The 25,595-nt window shown below is 45.2% G+C and overlaps 1 protein-coding gene across 4 annotated transcripts in view; it reads left to right on the forward strand.

The window, feature by feature from the left end:
• Window positions 1-25,595, forward strand: part of ZDHHC14 (zinc finger DHHC-type palmitoyltransferase 14) — a 292,047-nt gene that overhangs the window by 148,474 nt on the left and 117,978 nt on the right. For 2 of the 4 annotated variants that reach the window (XM_061428413.1, XM_061428415.1), the window contains exon 2: window positions 21,450-21,622. In XM_061428413.1, coding sequence (XP_061284397.1) covers window positions 21,450-21,622 — 173 coding nt within the window. The remainder of the gene's footprint in view (window positions 1-21,449; window positions 21,623-25,595) is intronic. The other 2 variants (XM_061428414.1, XM_061428416.1) reach the window with 1 other exon arrangement.

Consider the following 25,595-nt stretch of genomic DNA (forward strand, 5'->3'; position numbering starts at 1 on the left):
TGGGCGGAGGTGGAGTTCTCTCCTTTTCCCTGAAGTTTGTGGGCAAATGAGCAACTAAGCTTCAGCCCTATTTTCTATGTTGTGTTTTTCCATTCCTGATATTAAAACCATGGTAATGTCTCTACCTCTAATTAGAAGCAGAGAGACAAATTTTGCTTTGAAACAATCATAGGAAACAATGTCTGATTTTAAGAAACACCAAGACAAGTAGGACAGTGCAAGGAAAAAAGAGACTGAGTCCTTACGTTAAGTGCTAAGTAAGCGTGTGTCAAGGAGTTTTTATCTGCTTGGCCAGAGGGATGGGCTCTTTGAGAAGAGAGAATTTTCTCCAAGGCCCTATCTTGGTTGCTCTAGAGAGATTAATTGCCTTTGCATCAGTTCTGGAGGTGCCTTAAACTGATGAAGTGAAGGTTCAGAACCATCACGCCCCAGGTGACCAGCAGGTGAAGGTCTTGGAGCCAGGAGATTTGGGATCAGTCTCAGCTCCCATCTTTGGCAACCATGTGGTCCAGGAACGGCCCTCTCCTCTCAAATCTTCCTCTGTAAATGGAAAGGATTCTGCTCTTTGATTGATCAGACATCTACAGGACACCCACCCGAGCCTGTCTCTTTGCTAGACCGTGGGGATGAAAAGCTAACCAACTGGTCCCTACCTCCAGGGAACTCAGGGGCTCTGATGAGAAAGGAAATAAGAAAATCAGCACTTAGGGCGCACTGGGGATGTTGATGGTCCGGGGTGGACACTGGGGAGCTGAGAGTGTCGCTCAGAAAAGACTTCTTCGAGTGGGCAACTCTTCAGCTGATTTGAAGGGAAGGGCATTCAGGACAAGGTGATTTCCAATCTGAAATGTTGAGTCTGACTGAGGTGTTGGGTCTCCAGGGTTCCATCCCAGCCCTCTCCTGGTCTGGTTAGTTCAAGCACTTAAACAGGTTTGGGGCAGGAGTGGAACAGCTGACAGTTCACTTCCTGCCAACCTTGCAATGATACAGCTCTTATCTGCTTATCTGGCTGTGCTGGGTGTTCATTGCATCCCGTGGGCTCTTGTTCCCCGACAGGGATCAAACCAGGCCTCCTGCGTTGGGAGCATGGCATTGTCACCACTGGCCTGCCAGGGAAGTCCCCCAAATGATATGGCTTTTGACAATTTTGTTTTAATTTAGAGGAATTTGGATTTTCACACATAAAATGAAACTTTATTATAAACCCCTTTACAATCATACACCTATCAAATTCACGTCAATTTTAAAACCTCATAAAATGTACTGTTTGCCAGTAGGTAACTGAACTGGGGAAGAAGGGAAAGACAAAATGTACATGCAGATATATATTTGCAGCCGTAGAATGTTGAGACTCAAGGGCTCACGGCGGGGGCAGTCTGTCCAACTCCATTCACAGATGAGCCGGGGGGACCCACACGGTGAGTCAGTTCTTTCTCATTTTGCTTCACGGTGTGGAGTCAGGCATGTTAGCAAAGTTTGAAGATCTAGTAATCCAGCAGCATTCCTGTTACAGAGTATGGGCTCAGGAAATTCTGCAGAGCAGCCTTGAGTAAGGGGTTCCTATGGTTTCCACTCTGAACCTTAAGCTTTAGGGCAGGAGAGGTCTTGGCTGTGGGGACAGTCTCCTCTGTTTCCTGGAATGAAGAGGAAGGAGGCGCTGACCGTGAATCCCTGGTTGGACCATTGGCCACACATCTCCCCTACTGGGAGCACAGAGAGAGACTGTGATTCCTCCACTGACAGTTGACTGATTGAGGCTTCCCCTCTATATCGAGGAATGCTTGGTTTAGAAACTAAGGTCACATCATAAAGGGAAACCATTTGTGATGGTTGCATTAACCTAATTACCTGAAAATTGCTGGAGTGTGTGTTGATAATACATTGTATTTTTTTTTTTTTTGAAGTCACAAAGTGGGGCTTCACCAGCTTTGGCATGAGGTGGCCCTGGAGTTGCCCTTTTCACCTCTACCTGGGTGGCCTTTGACAGTGTGCTTAGGTACTGTTTAGTCATCAACACAACGCCCACTCATAGGATGCTGTGAAAATTAAATGCCGTCTTTGTTTCAGGTCCCTAGGCCTATTCGTTAAAAATGTGTTCCTGCCTTTATAAACACAAATATTATGTCAAATGCCAAACAGATAAAATGGCTTTGACAACTAACATTGAGGAATTCTACCATCAGATAATTAGAGTTTAGACTTGATGCCCAATTTCCAATTAAATTCAGATGTCGGTGAGAAGCTGATAAATCTGTTCATGAACAGGAATGGACTTGACACCGTGTCGCTGGTTTTCATATCAGCTCTTTCATTAAGTATGGGGCACACAATCTTGTTTGGGGCCCTCTTGTGTTGTTTTTTACCATTTTCTGCTTCTGTGATCTTAGAGAAATAACTAATTTAGGAAATATAGGCTTAGAAAAGGAAATTCAGTATTATTTTTAATGCTATGGATTTTAAGAAAATTATTTCTTTTCTGATCTCAAAAAGCTACCAAGACCATTTTTAATATTTTTTTCTTATATAAAAAGTAATTTTTAAGTAATTTAAAAATGATTTATAGGAGTCTACGCTCTGTAATTTTTCTCTTCTCTTTCTCTCCACCACCCTCCCATCCCGCTTCCTTCTTTCCACAAAGAAAGGGTTTAAAAAAGATGAGGCCTTAAACGGTCGGGTTCTGGGCTCTTATTTCCAGACCGCCCTCTAAGAAGTCAGCCTCGCTGTCCACACTGCCACACACTCTCTTTGTCTGCCACCAGCTTCCTCCTTTTCTGAAGCCTTAGGGGCATTTGTCAATGGGAGTCTACAAATATTATTTCTAATTTCCATTTCTTGGATTACTAGGGAGGTTGATGGCCATTTTAATTTCTCCTTCTGAGTTAAGGTCCTTTCCTGCCCTTGGGTCGGGGGTGGAGTGGGGGGGCATCTGCTTTGTCCTATTTTATAGCTTCTGGACTTTGAGACGTGTGATCCAAACACGCCTTTCTCAGCTTCCTGCACATCCTCCCCCACCACCACCACATCAACCGTGTATTAACGGAAACCCCCTGGACTTTGGCCTGTGGTGTACTCTTATCTTCGGCCTTCCTTGCTATTGACATTTTTTTCTTTCTGTGTCATCATGAGGGTTCTAATGGGAGGCTGGGAAGAAAATATCAGACTTGTTTAGCCCACTCCTATGCAAGGCCCACCATGAAGACTCAACTTTTTAATGCCACTCACGACAACTTCAAACCCCGGGGCACAAAAGTTGGCATTGCCTGATTCCAGAAAGACTGTTCAGTTAAGTCATTAAAAGACAAAGGCTCACTGGATGTTTCTTTCTTAGTATTTTGTATAAAAGATGGAAATATTTTCTTGGGAAATTAAGAGGGGAGGAAATTACATGTTTGGTGGTATCTAGCACAGGATTAAAGAACTACTGTGGGGAAATAAAGAGATTTAAGACTATCTTTAGGAAATGCCAGAATGATTTACTGATGTTCACTTCATTATTAACCTCACTTCTATTTGCACTGTTTTAATAGGCAGTGTTTTCTAGCTCCCCAGTTTAATTTTAACGGCTCTTCTGTGGCTTATGGTTGTACATAAACTGTTTTCTTTTTCCATATTAGTTCCTTATATGTATGTATCTTTTTTTACACGTGAAGAAATTGCATTTTCTGGTCATTGTTTCTGTATGATTCTCACGTCTCCTTGAGCACAGTCTTTAGACCATGGAGAAGTAACTGAAGTTTCAGTTAAGTAGTAACAGAACCCAAACAAATAATTCATAAGTTTTCCTTTCAGCCAGAAGAATCTCTGTATACCACTTTTTTAGTTGGGGGAAGTCACAGGTAGAAAGAATGTTCAGGATTTATTTCATTCATTGTTCTTCTCTGTGACTGTAGAAAGAAGAATATTCCATTTTATTTGGCATAGGTAACTTCCAAATCTAGTTTGTGCCTGACAGACCCATGTGTGTTCGTGAGCTAGTGCTGTGTAACAAACGACCCCAGAATTTAGTAGCTTAAAACAACAGACATTTATTATCTTATGGTTTCTGAGTCGGAAATCCAGTGCAGCTTAGCTGTATCCTCTGGGGCAGGACTGGAGCTGCCTTTGTCTCCACGCTGCCTGGGGGGAGTGTCTGCTCCCAGACTCACTGTGTGCTTCTTGGCCAACGGCCACCCTCATGACCTTGACCCCATGAGCCTCTCCATGGAACGGCTCATAGCATGACTCCAGGCCTCCCTCAGAGAGAGTCAGCAAGAGAGTCAGTGAGCAAGCAGGGGAGTTGCTGTCTGTTTTGTAACTTCGTCTTGAAAGTGATACGCCACCACTTGTTATTTTCCAGAAGCCACTGTGGCCACCCCCAAGTCAAGGGGAGCGTGAATACGAGAGGCAGGGATCTCCGGAGCCCTCCCAGGGGCTACCTCCGTGCCGTGTAAGGACTTCTTTCTGTGGAGTTTCAATTACGATTCTGGGCATCAGAAGGCATGAAAATATTGCCCCCTCTAGTCGCACTGCTGTTGCTGGATGTGGAGGAAGGGACTTTCCTGCCAGTTAAAGCCACAGGGTCGGTGACTGCTTTCAGGCTGTCCCCACACACATCTCTGTCTCACAGACTCCTCAGGAACTGGCCAACTGACCCACTCACCCACACTTGCAATGGTCACCAGTCACTTCTCTGTTTGAATTCCTCTCTGAGCTTGGAAGGCCCAACCTTCTTCTTCCCAGCCCCACCGGCCTCTGAAGCAAATGGACAGCTGTCAGGGGCTTTTACTGTAAACTGTGTGGAAGCCAGCTGGACTAAACCAAAATGAGGAACAGCGGAAAAGTGCGGAAAATTACAGAAATCCACACAAGGGCAAGGCTAGCTCTCCTAGGAAGAAGGGGGTAATATTGAGGGAGAGGTCAAGAATCTGCCTGCCATGCGGGAGACTCAAGAGACGCCGGTTTGATGCCTAGGTTGGGAAGATCCCCTGGAGGAGGAAATGGCAACCTACTCCAGTATTCTTACCTGGAAAAATTCCATGGACAGCGGAGCCAGCCTGGTGGGATATAGTCATTGGGGTCGCAGAGTTGGACACAACTGAAGTGACTTAGCATGCATACACGCACAGTATTAACCCGGAGGCTCTGCTAAGGGCCTTCCACACAGTGACTGCTCCTCTTTCAAACAAGCGCCACCTTGGGCTGTCATCCCCTGTCGTTTTCATTATTCCAGTTTAACCCCTAAGGAAACTGAGACCCCAGAGAAGAAGTCCCTCACTCAGGTTGACACAGTAACTGCCAGACTTAGGAGCAGAAGCCAGTCGGTCCAATTCCAGGCCCAAGGCCTTCCCACAACCCCACGGGACTTTTCCTGGCGGCCCTCTGGACCTGACTCCTGGTTCTGAGGTGGAAGTGAGTGGGTCACAGTCTTGTCTGAACTGTCAGTCTGCTCGGTCTCACCAAGGTGAAGTTCTCAGACTCCAGGCAAGGCTGTGGGGAGGGGATGGTGCCCTCCTCAGTTTCTTCCAGAACCTTCTTCGCTCTTTCAGGTTCACCTCAGGGCTCTTTTCCTTCTTCATACACAGGAGGCCTTTCAACATCCAGGCGTCTTGCCCACCATCAGGCTCAGCATGGATGAGGAAGGGGCTTCATGCCTGCCCCTCCCTCAGGATTCTGTGAGCCCAGCCTGGGGCTGGACCCATGTGTGTGCACAGGGCTCCACTGAGGAGGCTGGTTCCATTTCCTAAGACCTGTGGGCAGAGCTCACGGCCAACAACCGCTGGAGGCCCCAGCCTGGCAGGCGTTCGCTTTGTTTACTGGCTGGGGTGTGCACTCCTGTGTAAGATGGGTGCACGCGTACCTCCCTCCTGAAGAGGAGCAGAGCCATTCATAAGACTTTGGGGTCATGAATCCTTTGAAGAATCTATGGCCCGAGTAAAGGCTCAGCCTCTTCTTCTGCTGCTGGGCACCTGGGCTGAGCGTCAGTCCCCATCACCAGGGCAGCTGCCTGGGGCCCCCACCTCCTCCCTGACCCCCACGCTGCTCCCCCCACCCAGGAGGGGCTGACCTATCAGCTCGTTGGCAGAACAGCCTCAACGGAGATTCCTTTGCTCACTTTACCTGTTTGCCTAGTTTCATCCCAGACATCTATTCAAGAACACAGCATCTTGGCAAAGCCTGCTATTGCATTTAGACCACATTAAGATCCTTCCGTGTTGCTCAGTGCAGCCACTCACATCCCACTCAGGGAAGAAGAGGAGGCAAACGCCATATTGACGGAAACTTCTCTTTAAAAAAATCCTTCAAGAAACGGGCCAGAATAAGCCGACTGCTGGGAGATTTTTTGTCCCTGGACACGCAGGCACAGCCAGAGCGTCTAGGCTCCTCTTTTCCGTGTCCCTGCTCAGGGAGCTCTGCTGTTCGACGTCATAAAGTCTCAGGGGAGCTTAAGGTGTGAAGCGATGGCTTTCTTTTTGGCAGTCACATACAGACAGCCCTGTCAGGAGGGTGTCTCTGGAAATCTAGAAGACCATCCCCAGAACCTGACACTTCTTTTGGGCTCCGCTAATTCTACTGACAAGTTTAACCCCCCTGGACGATGTAGGGCCCAAAGTCTGTAGGATGAGGACCTGGTCCAGTGGGAGATGTTGGCTTCTGATCTTTTCCCCTCCCCGTGTCTCACTCTCCAGCTCCCCGGTTGACCCTCCAGCTTTGCCATCTGCTGGGCAAAAAAAAACTCAAGGAATGCAGCCGCCGTCACTTAATTTATTGTACCGTTCATGACAGTAAACATCTTCCAAAAATTCCATCAGGAGAGCCAGGCATGGTTTCCTTTGCCTGAATTCCTGTTAGGGACTCTTTTATTAAACACTGTTTTCCCAGATGTGTCTCCGCCGTCTCCCTTAAGGTTGTTTCCAAGATTTTCCCCAGAACTAATGAACTTCTGCCTTTTGACCCCCTCTTTTAAAAAATTATCTAATAGTCATGTTTGCCCCTGGGCAGTCCTCAGGAACCTGTTCTATTTTAAAATGAACTGAAAAGATTTTTATCTCAGAAGTGCATGGCTTAAAAGAAAACAAGAGACAACATGAAAGTCTAACCCCAAAAGAGTGTCATTGGAAAGGCACAGTTAGATGAATGGGGTGGCGGTTAAGGCATTAGCTGGCCAACAGCAACATGGTATTTTTCTGTTTGGGTTTTTTTTTCCCCCCAGTGAGTTCAAAGAGTTTCAGAAAAAGTGCATCATGGGACTTAGTAGTAGGCAGACTTCCAGGTGTTACCTGGCACCTGCATCTTCTGAGGTCCTCTGTCTCACTGTCTTGACAGGAGTGTGTGTCACAGTATGTTCACTTCCACACTGGGCTTCTTGTAAGTGGGGGGCTTTGGGCTTTCTGCACCCCACCCTCTTCTCATAGGAAGCAAGTTACTTCTTGAGCATAACCTGGCACTTTTAGGAAGATTCTTTTTTTCATAAATGAAAATTTAGCTTTAGCATTATATCTGTCAGAATCCATCCCCTGCCATGATATATAATGGATATATCCATTATATCCATGCAAAATCCACAATTTTACACAATATTGAAGCAAAACTAACTAGTACTATCTCTGTGTGGCATAAGGGTATTTTGAAATAGCCAGAACAGTCTTAAGGATTTGCTGTCAAAGCTTGGTTAACAGAAACTCTGGGAACACAAGCTCTGGTCTGTGTAGAAACTATGGAGCTGGCTATTTAGTAACTGGAATCGGGAAGCAGAGCCTGGGTTCTTGACCTTGGGGCGCTAAGGTATTAGTCCCCCATTGGTTTCACTGAAGCTCAGGGAGTGTCTTGAGCCGTGTAGGGCCCTGTGAGTGCCTGGAGGCGCAGAAACCAAAAGGTGGGCTGTGGCCCCTGGCCTTGTGTCCTGCACATTCGTGAACCTGGCCCCACGCCCCTCTCAGCCACCCACACCTCTCCTTGGATAGAGTGGCTGCTTCCCACTGCTCACGCCCTACGTGTTGGGGCTCCATCCTCTGCTCACAGCAGTCAGGATCCTGTGCTTAGCTATCTTTTTGGCAGGACAGCGAATCATTTCCGTTCCTGACAATCCATCAAGGACAGGTGCCGTTGCCCATGACTCCTGAGCCTCCATTCACCCCAAACTGGGCAGAGCACCTTCCAGCTGAATCAAGTTTCAGGTTTTCTAGGCATCTTAATTTTACAGAATGAGGGTAACTGAGATCATTATAAAAAGGTTGGAATCCTTTAAAAACTGTATTCCCTTATGGCTTAGATGGTAAAGAATCCACCTGCAATGCAGGAGACCTGAGTTCAGTCCCTGGGTTAGGAAGATCCCCTGGCGAAGGGAATGGCAACCCACTCCAGTGTTCTTGGCTGGAGAATCCCATGGACAGAGGAGCCTGGTAGTTTACAGTCCATGAGATTGCAGAGTCGGACGTGACTGAGTGACTAACACTTTCACTACCAAGAAAATGTGGAGGGTACAAATCAGAGATACAGACTTCATTGGGGGTTAATTGAGATGATGGGCTGTCATGCACAGGATTTAAAGACAGCGACATCTGATTTGAATGCTGGTTCTGAAACTTCAGTTGCGTGTATATGTGTGTGTGTGCACGCTCAGTAGTATCCAGCTATTTTGCAACCCCACAAACTGTAGCCTGCCAGGATCCTCTGACCATGGAATTCTCCAGGCAAGAATATTGGAGTGGGTTGCTATTCCCTTCTCCAGGGGATCTTCCTGACCCAGGGATCGAACCTGTGTCTCCTCCATTGGCAGGCGGACTCTTTACCACTGCACCACTTGGGATGCTCCTAGCTGGGTGGCCTGGGTAAAATTAGTGATGCTTTTAGGGCTTAGTTTCCTCATCTGTAAAATGGTCTCAGTAATACCAAGGTCAGAGTCTTTTTTCAGAGTGTACACGAAATTTAAAGTGAAGCTTTTTGAAGTGTAGATACTTGATCAAAAAAGGTAAATTTTCATCCTCTCCCTGCAGTCTCCTTGTCCGGCTGCTTGTTACTGTAAAAGCTGTGCAACCACGTCTGTGTTTCTAGCAAGAGCGGACCTTCCGACTTTATCAGTCTGTTCTGACCTTGTCTTCTGATGGGCAGGATAATTACATGGTGGGAGTCCTCTCCACCACTGGGGAAGAGACATGCATTTTTTTTTTCTTTTAGTGCAAAAGCATTTTCTTTACAAAGGAGCATAGTCAATACTGCAGGCAGCATTTTGGTGGCGGAAACAGGCGTTGTCTGTCAATGAACATGAAGTGCTGTCCCTTTAGACCAGGGGAAGATTAAATCCGCAGCCCCCAATAGCAACCCCATATCCAAAAACTCCCAGTGAATGCCACATTGCTCTCTTTCCTACTAAACATGCACACCTAAAGCTGTCTCTGCCTGATAGCCCCCAGCTTGGTGTCAAAAGGTTCATGGGCTTGTTAGTATGTTCACCTTATTTTGTGTTCATTTCTCTTCTTCGGTTGGGGGTAACTTTTTTTCTTAAACACATATGCCGCATTTTGCTTCTCCAGTCAAAAGAACCGTATTTCCATTTTATAGAAGTATTATGTACTATTTTTCAAATTATGGTTTCTCTACCATTGAAAATGGCATTATTTTTTGAGTTTATGAGTGAAATAGCTTAACCATCCAAACTCACACGCATCTCTCTCTAAATGGTTGGCTGCTTCTAACCTGTATTTATCCTCTATTATCTGCTTCTAAGAGGTTTGTGATGATGGGTATGTTAAAAACCACTCTTTGGTTCCTCTGCAACCTTAGGAAAATATTAAAAAGGAAGATTTACTTGGTAATTCATCTTCCTTTGCAAAAGGAGGAAGGTACCCTCTTTCTGTTCTGGTGATGGGGGGAAATTAACCATGACATCTGGGTGAAGAGAGCTTTAGCAGAGGAGGAGTGGGAGCATGCGGAAATGAGTGCCTGCTCGGCTCCATGTAAGATTTCTTTAACTTTTCAACCGCACAGCAATCTGCTACAGATTGCCTTGCAGTTCACCACCCACAGCATGGATCCAGGTCTCTCAGGTCTGCTCTGATGACTATATCAAGTTCAACTCAGCAAATGTTTGCAGAGTGGCTGCTCTGCAGCAACAAGTGTCTGGAGGCTGGGGATACAGCAGTGGCTAAACAACCTGCAAAGACCCCTCCTGCAGGGTTGCCCCTGTAATGGGGTCCAGTCTGGGCAGATCTGAGAAGGCTTCATCTCACCCCTTGTCAGTGAGCCATTTTCAATTTAGTTGCTTCGTGCTTGGTCATGTCTGACTCTTTGCGACCCCATGGACAGCAGGCTCCTCTGTGCATGGAATTTTTCAGGCTCGAGTGGGTTGCCATTTCCTGTTCCTGGGAATCCTACCAACCGGGAGATCAAACCTGTGTCTCTTGTACCTCCTGTATTGTGGATTCTTTACAGCTGAGCCACTAGGGAAGCCCATGAAAGGCCTGGAAACTATAAATACAGTGAAGGGTTTGGGGGCTCCATGTCCTTGTTGATGTCCTTCCTATTTGGCAATCTAACTCCTACTTAGCCATCAACACCCCATCCAGAAAACCTTCTCCGAGTCTATCCAGGCCCACTGCACTGGTCCCCTTCACTTTCCCTTGTGTGCTCTGTTTATCTCTCACCTAACTTGCTGTTTTGTTTGTAGTTAACTCACTTGGGGTCTGTCTCTCTTACTGGAGAGTGAGCAGCTTGAGATCAGGCCTCTTGTCTTGATCTGTATCCATTCCAGGCATTTGGTCCAGAGTGTTGGCGTGTAGTGGGTCCTCAATAAAAATGTGTGAAGTGACTGAGTGAAGGAATGAATAATGCTCAGAGACGTGGGATACCCACAGTATCCATGGTACTTGCTTTCTATCTTTTTTTAAATTAATTTGTTTTTTAATTGAAGGATAATTGCTTTACAGAATTGTGTTGGTTTCTGCCAAACATCAACATTTCTGCCAAACATCAGTACTCTCTTTCTTTGTAGATAGCTTCCCCAGTGGCGCTAGTGGTAAAGAATCTGTCTGCTAATGCAGGAGGCATAAGAGACATGGGTTCAATCCCTGGGTCAGGAAGATCCCCTGGAGGAGGGCATGGTAACCCACTCTAGAATTCTTACCTGGAAAATCCTTTGGACAGAGGAGCCGCAGGGCTACCATCCATGGAGTCACCAAGAGTCGGGCACGACTGAAGCAACATAGCACACACACACATCTTTGTAGAAACTTTCCAAAACTCACACAAAGGCCAAGGTATTCTGAGTTAGTACTTCTTTATAACACCCAAGACCATTTTCCACAACAGTAACTTCTGGACACTGGAGGGAGAGGACTTGGCCCAGCGTGACGGTCATGGCAGAGGCCTCAGGAATGTATAAAACCTTGTTCTCTGCTTTACCAAACCTGGGAGGGCAACCGATGCCCTAGGGGTGGAGCTACTCAGAGCTGAAGCCCTGGGAATAGCAGGGCTATTCCCTGCTAGTAGGAGGGAGGAGAAAACAGGCTGCACAAACAGCAATGATATGCCGAGTGGTACCCGCAGCGTCACACCCGAGGCATCCCTGGCCCACATCCCAGGAGAGTGCCTGATGCCCCGAGGGTCTCAGGACAGGAGGAAAAGGCTCTCTAATGTTCACCGTGCAGTCTCAAAAAAGGACAGGGCTTCTTCATCCCACATAGGTTTCCTTGAACACATGATGATTAAACTACTTTGAATTTAGTTGAAAATGTTCCTATGTTGAATTATCCGTTCCCCAATAATGCTTATAACTGAGATATCCAGCCTTTGGATGCAACTCCAAGAATATTGCCAGTGTTTGGGGACTGAATTTTCATAGCTTTTCAACCCTTCTCCTTCCCGAAGACCCCCTTCCCCTTCCTGCTCCCCTTGGACCCACCCCCGACCCAAGGAAAGAGAAAGGGAAAAGCCTTCGCTGAGTCTGAAGCTCTGGATCTGCAGAGGGTTTGCTGGGGGCCTGTGTTCCTGCCTCTCAGGCTTCTCTCAACTGCCTCTCTGAGGTCGTTTTTCTTCTTGTTCCTGTGACATAGGAACACCAGGGTGCAGTGTCTCTTCCTTTCATCTGTAAATGCGCAGTGTAAGGTAGAAATCTACAAGGATGGTGGAAGAACTTCGCAGTCACACTCCTGTGAGAAACAGCCTACAGACTAGGGCTGAGTCGGGAGGTAACTTGAGTTTCATATTCTTGAATGTACGATACCCCATACCTCACAACACACCGATCTGACGAGAGGCAACCTGCAGAAATCAAGGACTTTAGCCTTTTGAGGCTTTGATCTAACCTAGACCATGCCTTATTGTTGAGCATCTTTTCTATTGATCATTGGTTTTCTTAAAATCACAGATAGATTTTAATATTTTGTTAAACCTCCCATTCTTTTTCAGTTCCATGAGTATTTATACACTTACATTTTTTAAAAACAATTTTTTGGTTGCCCTGGGTCTTCACTGCTACAAGAACTTTTCTCTAGTTGCGGTGAGCGGGGACCACTCTTGGTTGCAATGCTCAGGCTTCCGATTGCAGTGGCTTCTCTTGTGGGGCACAGGCTCCCAGGGCCACGGGCTTCGGTAGTTGCAGCACATGGGCTCAGTAGTTGTGGCTCCCGGGCTCTAGAGCACAGGCTCAATAGTTGTGATACACACGGCTTAGTTGCTTCACAGCATGTGGGATCTTCTCGGATCAGGGATCGAACCTGTGTCTCCGCATTGGCAGGTAGATTTTTTTTTTAACCACTGAGCCACTAGGGAAGCCCTATCCACTTGCTTTGAATCATACATTTTTCCACTGCAAAAACAAGCCATGTTTGATTAAGAAATTTAAATTTCTTGGTCACAAGAGAAGCCACTGCATTGAGGAGCCTGCACACCACAGCTAGAGAGTAGCCCCTGCTCACCGCAACTAGAGAAAGCCCAAAGATGTAACCTATGGTTTCCTGGAGTTGGGTCCAGCACATAGTCTCTGAATAAATATCTGTTGAATGAACTGAAAGCACAGGATAATAGGAAGTAGACTCGGGATGATCCTATTTTTGTTTCAAGCATACATTTATATTCATAATTAGAAGAATATACCCTAAAGTATGACCTTGTTTTCCACGGGGAAAAGTATGAGGGTGTTGAACCTGTGTCCCCTGAATCGGCAAGCAGATTCCTAACCACTGGCCCACCAGGGAAGTTCCTGACCTGCTGATTTCTTATGGGTTCTGGGAAGCACCGAAAACAAGATGATGGCGTTACTGTGGACATACTCCCTCTGAAAATGACACAAACAACCACATGAGTGAGGACTGTAGTGGATGTATGGCTGCCGTGCCTAGGTGATCCCGTTAGGTCATTAAAGAACCAGTTTGGGGAAAGAGATACTGACTTTCCTCCCCGTGATCCACACGGAAGCCTTTGGCTTCCCAGAATTTTGAATCAAATGCAAAATCATTTAACTGAAAAAGTTTGAAACACCACGATTTTCCCTAACCATCTCTTGTACATTCTCCATAGTAGATGGGGAAAGGGGGCTGTTCACACACTGGGATTCGAAGCCTGTATTTTTAAACTAGGGCTCCCCCAGGGTTCTGTGTCTATAAATGGACCTGTCTGGGTGGTCTGCGAGGCCCTGAATTAAGAATAATGACACTGCTTTTGTCACATGGGCACTCCACAGGCTTCAGGCGAGACTGTGCTGTACAGAACCTTGCCTGTTGGAACCACATATGGCCGGGAGGCCTGGGGAGAAAGCAGAGTCCTTAGTGACTGTCCTCTCCTCGGGAGAGAGAGCTTTACCACCTCTTCCCTTAATGAGCCTGGAAACCACTGCTCCTGATGAGAAGGCAGACGCAGCCTAATATAGAGATGATCCACGAGTCTCTGATGACACCGGGAGTCGTCCTCGCATTTCTACCTGGAGTTCTCCTCTCCCCATTCTTCCTCTCTGGGTTTAAGCTTTCCCTTCCAATCTCTTTGGTTTCTATTTTTTCCCTTTGGTCCCGCGTCCATTTATTTCAACCCCCTCTTTCGTATAGCATTGGTAGATTCAGCACTACATGCAGTAGGTAAGAAGGGGCCTTCAAACAATGGGTGCAGCTGTGGGGTGTCTTGAAGGGGGTTGTTGTTGTTTTTCAGTCTCGACCGACTCTTTCGACCCCAGGGACTGCAGCACGCCAGGCTCCTCTGTCCTCCACTATCTCCTGGAGTTTGCTCAAACTCCCGTCCTTTGAGTCAGGGATGCTATCTAACCATCTCATCCTTGGCCTTCCCCTTCTCCTTTTGACTTCAATCTTTCCCAGCATCAGGATCTTTTGCACTGTATAAAATCATCTCTTTTTTTCCATTCTAGGCTTGTGAATGGATGTTATTTCTGAGTCTACTTCTTTTCTCTGTTTCCAACTAATGCGCTTATCTTTGCCCTGTAGTGCTACATTTATTTCTAAATACATGATTAAGGAACAAATCATAAAAGTAATGGTGTTTATGTCCCTGCCTATAAATGAAAAATAACATTTATTTTAGAATGACTCATATGAAAAGGAAAAAGATCGTTTTTATTACTACCCTCATAATGCTACTCTGTTATTATTTCAGACATCTGAGTCATTGGCTCAGATTATTTCATTTTATGATCATTTGCCTTAGCTATTTATTACTGAAATGCATTGCAATCAAAAGTCTGACATTTAAAATAATAGCTGAACTTTGTGATTCCTAAAATATGGAGACTCCCTTCATTAGAATGCAACATCAATAAAGCAAGGCCACATCCTCCTTGGTATCAGTTTTAATTGTGTGCCTCATTTCTGTGTATCAGTTCAGTTCAGTTCAGTTTCAGTCGCTCAGTCCTGTCCGACTCTTTGCAACCCCATGAATCGCAGCACGCCAGGCCTCCCTGTCCATCACCAACTCCCAGAGTTCACTCAGACTCACATCCATCGAGACGATGATGCCATCCAGCCATCTCATCCTCTGTCGTCCCCTTCTCCTCCTGCCCCCAATCTCTCCCAGCATCAGAGTATTTTCCAATGAGTCAACTCTTCGCATGAGGTGGCCAAAGTATTGGAGTTTCAGCTTCAGCATCAGTCCTTCCAATGAATGTTCAGGACTGATTTCCTTTAGGATGGACTGATTGGATCTCCTTGCAGTCCAAGGGACTCTCAAGAGTCTTCTCCAGCACCACAGTTCAAAAGCATCAATTCTTCGGTGCTCAGCTTTCTTCACAGTCCAACTCTGACATCCATACATGACCACAGGAAAAACCATAGCCTTGACTAGATGGACCTTTGTTGGCAAAGTAATGTCTCTGCTTTTCAAAGTGCTATCTAGATTGGTCATAACTTTCCTTCCAAGGAGTAAGCATCTTTTAATTTCATGACTGCAATCTCCATCTGCAGTGATTTTGGAGCCCAGAAAAATAAAGTCTGACACTGTTTCCACTGTTTCCCCATCTATTTCCCATGAAGTGATAGGACCAGATACCCTCATCTTAGTTTTCTAAATGTTGAGCTTTAAGCCAACTTTTTCACTCTCCTCTTTCACTTTCATCAAGAGGCTCTTTAGTTCCTCTTCACTTTCTGCCATAAGGGTGGTGTCATCTGCATATCTGAAGTTATTGATATTTTTCCCGGCAATCTTGATTCCAGCTTGTGCTTCTTCCAGCCCAGCGTTTCTCATGATGTACTCTGCATATAAGTTAAATAAGCAGGGTGACAATATACAGCCTTGACATACTTCTTTTCCTATTTGGAACCAGTCTGTTGTTCCATGTCCAGTTCTAACTGTTGCTTCCTGATCTGCATATAGGTTTCTCAAGAGGCAAGAATAGTTATTCTTGTGTTTATGCTTTCATATGTACAGGACAGAACAAAAATGTCAAACGTAGGTCGTGTTGTAGTCAGGGGGTCATGAGCTACAGTAATGGGAATTTTTTTTTGTATGCGTATCCATTTGCCAGCAAAATATTAAAAGATGACTCAAATTGTTTTGCTATGGGAAAAGATTCTCTACTTTTTTGTTGTTATTGTTATGTAACATTATTAATATTATATGTTTATTGTGTCTTTCTGCTCACCTTCCCATATTTCAAAGGGCCATTCACATTGACAGGTAGGTTCTACATCTATTATCAATTGCAAAAGATTTTCTTTGTTCCAAAGGCCACATGATCTTAATGTCTCTGTTACATCTTGTTAATATTGTTTCACTTTGTTTTATTTTTGTTTTCAAGTAAAGCTAATCTCCCAAAGAATGTCCTATGAGGAAACAGAGAGCCCTAAACACCCAATAATGAACTCCAGATTTCTTATGTGAAATGTTTAAGACATTAGTTTAGTTCCAGGATTTTAACACAAAGTATCAATTTTAACCACCAGTAAATTCTAACCTGAGAGCCATTCTCTAAATAGAAATATAGAATTAATGAGACTATTGATTCTGGAAAGGTCAGTATCTGTTTGATGGTAAAATAATTTTGTCATGTGTGCTAAGTCGCTTCAGTCATGTTGAACTCTCCACGACCTCTATGGGATTCTCCAAGCAAGAATACTGGAGTGGCTTGCCATGCCCTTCTCTAGGGCATCTTCCCTACCCAGAGATCAAACCCAGGTCTCCTGCATTGCAGGCAGATTCTTTACCATCTGAGCCAGTAGAGAATACATTAATTGCATAGTCCCAGATAATATAGCACCTAGAAAATGGCTGTATCCTTCATGTATAGACATCAAATACAAATAATTCTTTTTCTTAAAGATTTGAGAAGATTGCTATTAGAACTGAAAAAATTCCCTGTAATCTTTTTTCAGTGCTATATGGTCTAATTATTACCTGGAAGGACCTTTCTTTACCTCTGATGTAGAGTGAGTTGACAGTTTGTAGTAGATATTTAATCATCATGTCTAAAGGCAAACAGCTCACTGATGTATATCATAGGAGCGAGATTATTATACAAACTTTTCATCATGATAGCCTTTGTTTTGTCTGGTGCTAAATTAACTCATTTCTTTTATGTTATGAAAATGCATGCTTTCAGATTCTTTTTTTTCCCCTCCTGCCACTTTCTCATTGAGCTTTATGAAGACAAAGATGTTTGTAGCCGGTACCCACCCAGCTCTGGGTTGTATGTAGGTCACAATTCTTCAGACCGAGAGAGAGGACTCCATTTGGTGTTTGTATCTTTGGCAGCTGCACCCTCGTCTTGTATCCGATCCAGGCCCTCGGGGGAAGGCGTCTTCCTCATCACAGATGGCTCTCAGAATTGGAGAGCCCAGCCACGGTTGCTCAGAAATGTGAAGAGCCGTTTTCAAGTTGTCTGAGCTCGAGCTAAGGATTTTCTTTGCCTCTCACAGTGCTTCAGCTATTAGGTCGCGCCAGCAGCTATGGGTTGACTGAGATTTTCCCATCGGTCTTAGCTCCTCCTGGGGGTTTGGTGATCACCGTCCTGAGCTGGGTCTGCTTATTCCTGAGTCTTCACCAGCAGGACTGCAGATGCTCTCGGCTTTTTCTGAACAGCAGCTTGAAGGTGTCAGTGTAGCCCTGATCTCCTTGTTTGCTTGGGGATCTGAATTCTTTTATACAAAGCCATGCCCAAGACTTCAGTGAGTAACCGAACGTTGTCCTTTGAAATACAGAGAGCGCCTGCTACCAACATATGGTGCTTCATCTGCTAGAACTTTAGAGAGTGTTGCACAGACTCAGCTCAGGTGCAGTCCTGCCTTTTCTTATGGGCAGAAGCATCCTAGACAGGACAGATCCTTAGCACCCGTTTGAAGGAGGTTCTAACAAGCTTAGAAGAGAGAGAAGCAAGTTCTGGACACAGAGTACATTGTGATCTTGATGGTATGGCTGACTTGACTTCCCTGCAATTTTCTCTATAACTATAAAATTCAGTGAATAGGTCCCATTCATTCAACTACTCAACAAATACTTGTCAAATACCTACCCTATGTGAGGCATCATGCCCGGTGCTATGAAGGACACACGCTGACCAGGGCCCAGTCCACCCTCGGGAATTCCAGTCCAGTGAGGTTCATGACGCATGTCCACAAACAGCCACAAGTACCCCATCGCGAGAAACAAAGATACTAGGGAAGTTTACAAAAAGAAACCAGTTCTTTGGCTTGGGGGTAAGCCAAGAAAATCTTGTCACCAGGTCTTTATGGAAACTTGAAAGTTGGGGAGGCTTTAACACGGTGAGATGGGGGTGGGGGTGCTCCAGACACCAGGGCTGGGTCACAGGCCCGTCTGGGAAGGTGGAGACGACAGGAGGCCTCCAGAGTCATCAACCTGGAGACATGGCTGGGTGGCCCTGCATACAGTGCCCTTGGGAAAAGAAACCATTTAGGACATGGCTTACTCACTAACAGGGCTTCCCTGGTGGCTCAGCGGTAAAACTACCTGCAGTGCAGGACACCCAGATTCGATCCTGGGTTGGGAAGAGCCTCTGGAGGAGGAAATGGCAACCCACTCCAGTATTCTGGCCTGGAAAATCCCATGGACAGAGGAGCCTGGCGGGCTACAGTCCATGGGATCACAAAGAGTTGGACACGACTCAGTGACTAACGTGTTGACTTTGACTTGACTTACTCGTTAATGATATCTTGCTCTGGGAAGGCATACCTTTACAACTATGAACAGGCAACCTCTGAGGTCAACCAAGTTACATTTCAGAACCAAAAGGGAAAAACAAAAATACTGAAGATCCACTAAATCTCCTTCACGGGAGGGTTCCGACAGCACTCAAGTCTCCATCCTTGGAGAGGCCAATGGAGCCAAATAAACTCCATCCCTAAAAGCTCAAGGTGGGTCCCATCCTGTGGACTGGTCATCCAGGTCACATTGCCCAGCTATGACCCGGGTGCAGCTGCTGAACAACTGTTCCAGTTGCTTCTTATTCAAACTCATCAATAATGAGAAAGAGGAGAAAGTTGGGCTGTTGTATTCTCTGCCCTTATTCAAACAGCCATTCATTTGTTGAATTCTGAATTTAAATTCTAGAAAAATCCTCTCAACACAATTGATCATTTTTATAACCATTTTATTAAGAAAAAAAAGAGGTATACCTAGAGTAGGTTCTTTTAGACTAAAAATATTTTTGACTAATCTATATAAACCAAAATGTATTAGTATCAGGGGTCAGTTTTATGCCTTCAGTAACGGACTGTGTTTATTTCTTTTCTTAAAAAAATCCTTTTATTCTATATTGCTGGATAGCCAGCAATTAATAATAATTAATAATCTTGTGATAGTTTCAGGTGAACAGCAAAGGGACTCAGCCACGCATATACATGTCTCCATTCTCCCCCAAACTCCCCTCCCTGAACTGTGTTGATTTCTGATTGTGGTACACTAGCCTGGTGGGCTGCCGTCTATGGGGTCGCACAGAGTTGGACACGACTGAAGCAACTTAGCAGCAGCAGCAGCAGCAGCACATTTTCAAGGCTTAACACAACTTCAGGTGGCTTTTTATATGACAATAAGAGGAACAAAGATAAAGCCATATTTATGACACAAATGCTTTTTAATGATCTTTAGAGCCTGAGTTCCTTGCTATTAACTTGATTGACATCACAGTCAGAGATTTAATCAATAGCCTTGCAGCAATTGATATTTATCACCAGCTCTTCACAGACGCTCCATGTCAGAGTCTGCACATGCTCCATTTACCGTAATGGACATGCCCTGAGAAGGTGTTTATTTCTGTAGCCCACGGCACTGCACCATATCCCAGAGCTGGGCCACAGTCCCGTGTGAAGATTTCAGTGCAGTATTAAATAATTGTCACTTTATATTTAATCTCTGAAGGGGAGATGGTCATTTCATGACAGTCCCCTGGGACTGAGACCCATGCTCCTCTCTTAAGCAAAGCTTTCCAACCCTTTCTCTTCTAGCTCCCTCTCTTTGTTTGGGGTTGAGTGTCTGAAGAGCCTCCCCTGGTGAGGCAGACCATCTAGGAGGCACTTTGCACTCTGGGTGTTACGACTCTGTGAGTCCATGAGGTGTTCCTTGATGCCACGGTGTTCCTAAATGTGGTGAGAACAGACTGACCGTGGTCCCTGCGGGGCTCATCCTTCACTGGGCTCCAGGCACAAGGCTGGTCTTCACTCTGCTCAACACCTCCGTGGAGTCAAGGGTCAATGACGGTGGGTCAGGGCAGTGCTTAAAGCTGCCTTGGCTCCTGGGTCCCTGGAGCTGGCTGGCATAGATGTCCGTCTGTCGCAAGGGCACCTCTCCCCGACTCATCAAGACCCTGCTGCGTGTCAGTGCATTCACTGGGGACAGTGAAGGGGGTTTGAGAGTCAACTTGGGCCCTGTTTATCCATTGGTAGCTCATCTTCTTCTGGAAGGGCATGTTCAGTTCAGTTCATTTGCTCAGTCGTGTCCAACTCTGTGACCCTATGGACTGCAGTTCACCAGGCCTCCTTGTCCATCACCAGCTCCTGGAGTTTACCCAAAGTCATGTCCATTGAGTTGGTGATGCCATCCAACCATCTCATCCTCTGTCATCCCCTTCTCCTCCTATTTTCAATCTTTCCCAGCATCAGGGTCTTTTCTAGTGAGTCAGTTCTTCGAATCACATGGCCAAAGTATTGGGGTTTCAGCTTCAGCATCAGTCCTTCCAATGAACACCCAGAACTGATCTCCTTTAGGATGGACTGGTTGGATCTCCTTCCAGTCCAAGGGACTCTCAAGAGTCTTCTCCAACACCACAGTTCAAAAGCATCAATTCTTCGGTGCTCAGCATTCTTTATGGTCCAACTTTCACATCCATACATGACTACTGAAAAAACCATAGCTTTGACTAGATGGACCTTTGTTGGCAAAGTAATGTCTCTGCTTTGTAATATGCTCTCTAGGTTGGTCATAGCTTTCTGCCCGCCTACATGCTTTTAGTCCTTTTGGGAAACTGGTCCACCAGTACGTTTCCATATCTCATTAACGTCTTTTGGATAGATTAGGTCCAAAATGTTGAAAAAATACTTTCTTGCCTTTTGAGGGTGGCTTGCAGTTCTCTGTGTTCTGTGCCCTAAGCTGTCTGACCCAGAGAGGAAAGACCGGGTCTGATGAAAATTGGTTCTAAGCCAGTGTCTCCTGTGTTAACACGATTCCAGGACTGGGTGGAGAATCATGTAATTCATGTGCCATGTTTCCAACACAAAGGGTGCAAGCTCTGTGCATCTTACATCGATTATACAAGCAGGATTCTTTTCATTTTTCTGCCAGTGTTTTTCGAGCAGCCAAGGGTTATCTTAGCTGAGAAGGGAGGGTTAAACTGTCCACGAGAGAGAACTGCAGACCTCCCCAAATGTAGATATTTAACACAGATGAATTTTTAATGGAAATCAATTTTGCTTCTCAAAAAAAAAAAAAAAGCCTATAGGTTCTTGGAAAACACAGACTGCTTACTGTTGATTACTGACATTGTATTTCCTCTCTTTCTCCCCTCCCTTTCTGCTTCCCCCACCTGTTGGCAGCTGCCCGTACCTAGCAGTGAAAATCACTCCCGCCATCCCGGTGGTCGGTGGCATCTTGTTCTTCTTTGTGATGGGGACCCTGCTGCGCACCAGCTTCAGTGACCCTGGCGTCCTTCCACGAGCCACGCCTGATGAAGCCGCCGACCTGGAAAGGCAAATAGGTAACCCTGAAGGTCCGCCCTTAGCCTGTCTGTGGTCACTGCCCACCTGTGCTCAGCCCCAGTGCGGGAGGGAGGATGGGTGAGGAGCCCTTGCAGGAGGGGCTGAGTCCCTGGGGAGGAGTCCCAATGTCTTCATTCACTTGGCCCGAGGATGACCTGAGTAGGAGGTGGGATGGAAAGTGGTTGGAGGTAAGGCCGAGGGACTGGTGCGCTGGAGGTGGGCTGGTGGTACCGGCAGGCAGGCCGCCACCAGCCAGGCTCTCTGAAATCCGAGTGTCTGAGTCCGCTCTGAGAAGGCGCCTGCAGAAGGCACTGCTGTGAAAGCTGTGGTTCTTGGTGGCTGCTCTTTCCTCTGCTTTCTAGAATATCAAGCGGGAAAGGTTACACCTTAGACTCTGTCCTATTTATCCAGCCTGGGCTCCAGGATTTCTTTATTAAGGTTTGACAAAGATAATATATTTCTGATATATATTGAGATGAATGGCTTTATTTTTCCTTAGATATTGGAAAGCCCGGGATTAAAAACTTACAGCAATCCATTTTAAAGATATTAAAAAACCAATCCCTATCCCTCATACAAAGAACCCTTAAAATCTCTTTTTTAATTAAAAAGAGAGCTCCCGCTTGCTCTTAAAAGTTTGCCTTTGTGAATGTGTAGCTTTGCCGTGGTGCAGCAATCATTTGGCAAGCGTGGCAGGGGCAGTGTGGTGTCTCAGTGTGAATGTGAAGGTTAGGTGTGAAAAATCACTGGACAGAAATAGTTCTCTCCCAGTGGGCGTCCCTTCCCAGCCCACTTGGCTGAAAGACCCTCACTTTCCATCGTGTAAAGTGGTACAATTAGGGTCTTGAAAAACAGTGCCTCTCTGGTTCACTTCCCCAAATGCTGAAGCACAGTCATGGCCTTCTCTGAGCATCTGCCTTCATCCTTCATCCTTGGGAGTGGAGCAGTAGAGGGGTCAATAATGGGAGTGTGTGTGAGTTTTCTGCTGGGCTGCAGACAGCTTCTTCTGTCCTGGGGTAGTAAAGTAGGGAGACAATCTCTTTCTTAGCCACCACGTATTGAGATTTGAATACAGGGCAATAATCTATAGTGTAAAGCCTTTGGAGCCCAAGAAGATAAAATCTGTCACTGCTTCCACTTTTTCCACTTCTATTAATATTTGCCATGACATGATGGGAGTGGGTGCCATGATCTTAGTTTTTGTAATGTTGAATTTCAGGCCAGCTTTTTCACTCTCCTTTTTCACCCTCATCAAGAGGCTGCATTTATATAGCTCATCAATAATTTGTAAAGGCCACCCATGATGATCATTGAATTTGATCACATCCCAGAAATTTTGTGAGGAAGACTTTATTATTACACCCATTTTACAAATAAGAAAACAAAACCCCAAGGAGTTAGATGGAAGAAGATAGCAGAGCCAGACCCTTCAACCCAGGTCCCTTGGATCTCAATCCTAGTTCTTTAGTTCATGTCATAAGGAAGAGAGAGAGGCCAGGGCCCAGTTTCCTGCAGGGACTAGGCTGGAGCCTGTAGACAGTGCTTAGTCTATGCCTGTGTCACTTCTGCATGAGCTTAAAACTGCTACTGATGCAGTAGGCAGAGAGCCCAGCTCCCACACTGGCCGTTAAGCATTTTCCTGCTGTGATCCTGTTTTCTCTCCCACCTCCCCATTAGTGCTGGGAGCATCTGAAGAAGCAGCAAGATCAGGATTTTTTTTTTTTTTTGTCTTTCTTACAAAGCAGATAATAAAGAGTGCCATCAAAATTCTCTATTATAAATGCAGATTCTAAGAGACATTGAGTTTCCATTATTAATACTGAAGAAGTTGAATGATTCATTAAAATGCAATTTTCTTGTTGTTTCGTTTTCTTAAAGTTGATAACCTCAGAGCAGTATTTTTCAACATACTTTTCCATATAAGCCATTTTTAAAACCCAGCTCTGGCCGCATGCCCCTTCCCCCCAGAAACACAGATTGTGTGAGAGATGAAACCAGATTTCGTTCCCTGTGAAGGAGAGAAAAGGAGCTTTAGAGACAAGCTTTGGAGTGGCAGAAATCAGTAGCCCGATACGTCCTTCCCCAAAGGCAATTAGATGAAACATTATAGATAAGATGAGACAAAGTAGTCAGAAATAGTCATTTCATGGCTCTGGAATCCAGCTGTATTAAGGAGCAGTTATTCATGAAAAACTGATGAACTTCGGGGCAGAACAGTGGGAGTCTGTGACAGTCCCTCTGGGACCACTGTCATCCCCAGCCTGCGTTCCGAAGGTGAGGAAGCTCCATGTGGATACCACGCACCCTGCCGTGTCCTTATCTGAGGGGCTGACTCGTGTGAATTTCCAGGTGGCGCTAGTGGTAAAGAACCCGCCTGCCGGAGCAGGAGATGTAAGAGACTTGGGTTCAATCCCTGGGTCGGAAAGATCCCACGGAAGAGGAAATGACAACCCACTCCAGTATTCTCTCCTGGAGAATCCCATGGACAGAGGAGCTTAGCAGGTTACAGTCAATGGGGTCACAAAGAGTTGGACACACTGAGGCGACTTAGCACAACGCATGCATGGAAAAAACCTAGAAACTGAAACTTTCACTTTAAGAACTAGAAAAGGCAGAGCAAACTGAACTCAAAGCAATTAGTAGGAAGGAAATGGTAACGTTGAGAGTGGAAATCAGTGAAATAGAACAGGCAAAACAACAGAGGAAATCAGTGAGCCCCAAAATTAGTCCTTTGAGAAGATCAACAAAATTGACAAAACTTCAGCTACTCCCCTGACTCCCCCTCCAAAAAGAAGACAAGGAGAAAGAGAGAAGATACAAATTACCAAAATTAGCAATAAAAAGCAGAGGTGTCACCATTAAACCTAGAAAAATTAAGAGGATTTTGATTTTATGCTACAAATTTAGACAATTTAGATGAATGGACAAATTCTTAGAAAGCCACCGTTACCAAAAAAAAAAAAAATGCTCAAGAAATAAAAAATCTGAAAAAAACACCACATAGCAAGTAAAGAAACTGGTTGTCCATATTTGGATTCATTTGAATCCAAGGATTAATTTGAATCCTTCCTTTACGCCATACACAAAATTTTAATTTAAAATGGATCATAGACCTAAATATAAGAGCTAAAATGATAAAACTTCTGAAGGAAATGCAGAGAAAATTTTCCTGACCTTGTATTAGGCAGAGTGCTTAGATAGGACACCAAAAGCAGGATCTGTAATTTTTAAAAGGTGATAAATTGAATTTCATCAAATTTAAAAGTTTTGTGTTTCAAAAGATACCATTAAGAAAATGAAAAGACAAGCTACAGATTGGGAGAAAATAGTCATGAATCCTATATCTGATAAAATATCTTATACTGTATCTAGAACATATTAAGATCTCTTACAACACAATAAGCAGACAAACAACCCATATACAAATGGGTAAAGAATCCAACAGACATTTTTCCAAAGAAGATGTATGAATGACCAATAAGTACATGAAAAGATCCTCAGCATCTTTAATTATTCAGTTCAGTTCAGTTCAGTCGCTCAGTCATGTCGGACTCTTTGCGACCCCATGAATCACAGCACGCCAGGCCTCCCTGTCCATCACCAACTCCCAGAGTTCACTCAGACTCACATCCATCGAGTCAGTGATGCCATCCAGCCATCTCATCCTCTGTCGTCCCCTTCTCCTCCTGCCCCCAATCCCTCCCAGCATCAGAGTCTTTTCCAATGAGTCAGCTCTTCGCGTGAGGTGGCCAAAGTACTGGAGTTTCAGCTTTAATTATTAGGGAAATGCAAATCAAAGCCATAAAGACATACCACTTGGCACCCGCTAAAATGGTTCCAACCAAAAGAGACTGACAATGTTGGTGAGGATATGGAGAAATTGGAACCCTCATGCATTACAGGTTGGGGTGTGAAATGGTGCCACCACTTTGGAAAATACTTCCTCAAAATTCCTCAAGAAGTTAAAGTCACCATATGACCCAG

The sequence above is a fragment of the Bos javanicus genome, chromosome 9 (assembly GCF_032452875.1).
Source record: "Bos javanicus breed banteng chromosome 9, ARS-OSU_banteng_1.0, whole genome shotgun sequence".
Taxonomy (NCBI): Eukaryota; Metazoa; Chordata; class Mammalia; order Artiodactyla; family Bovidae; genus Bos; species Bos javanicus.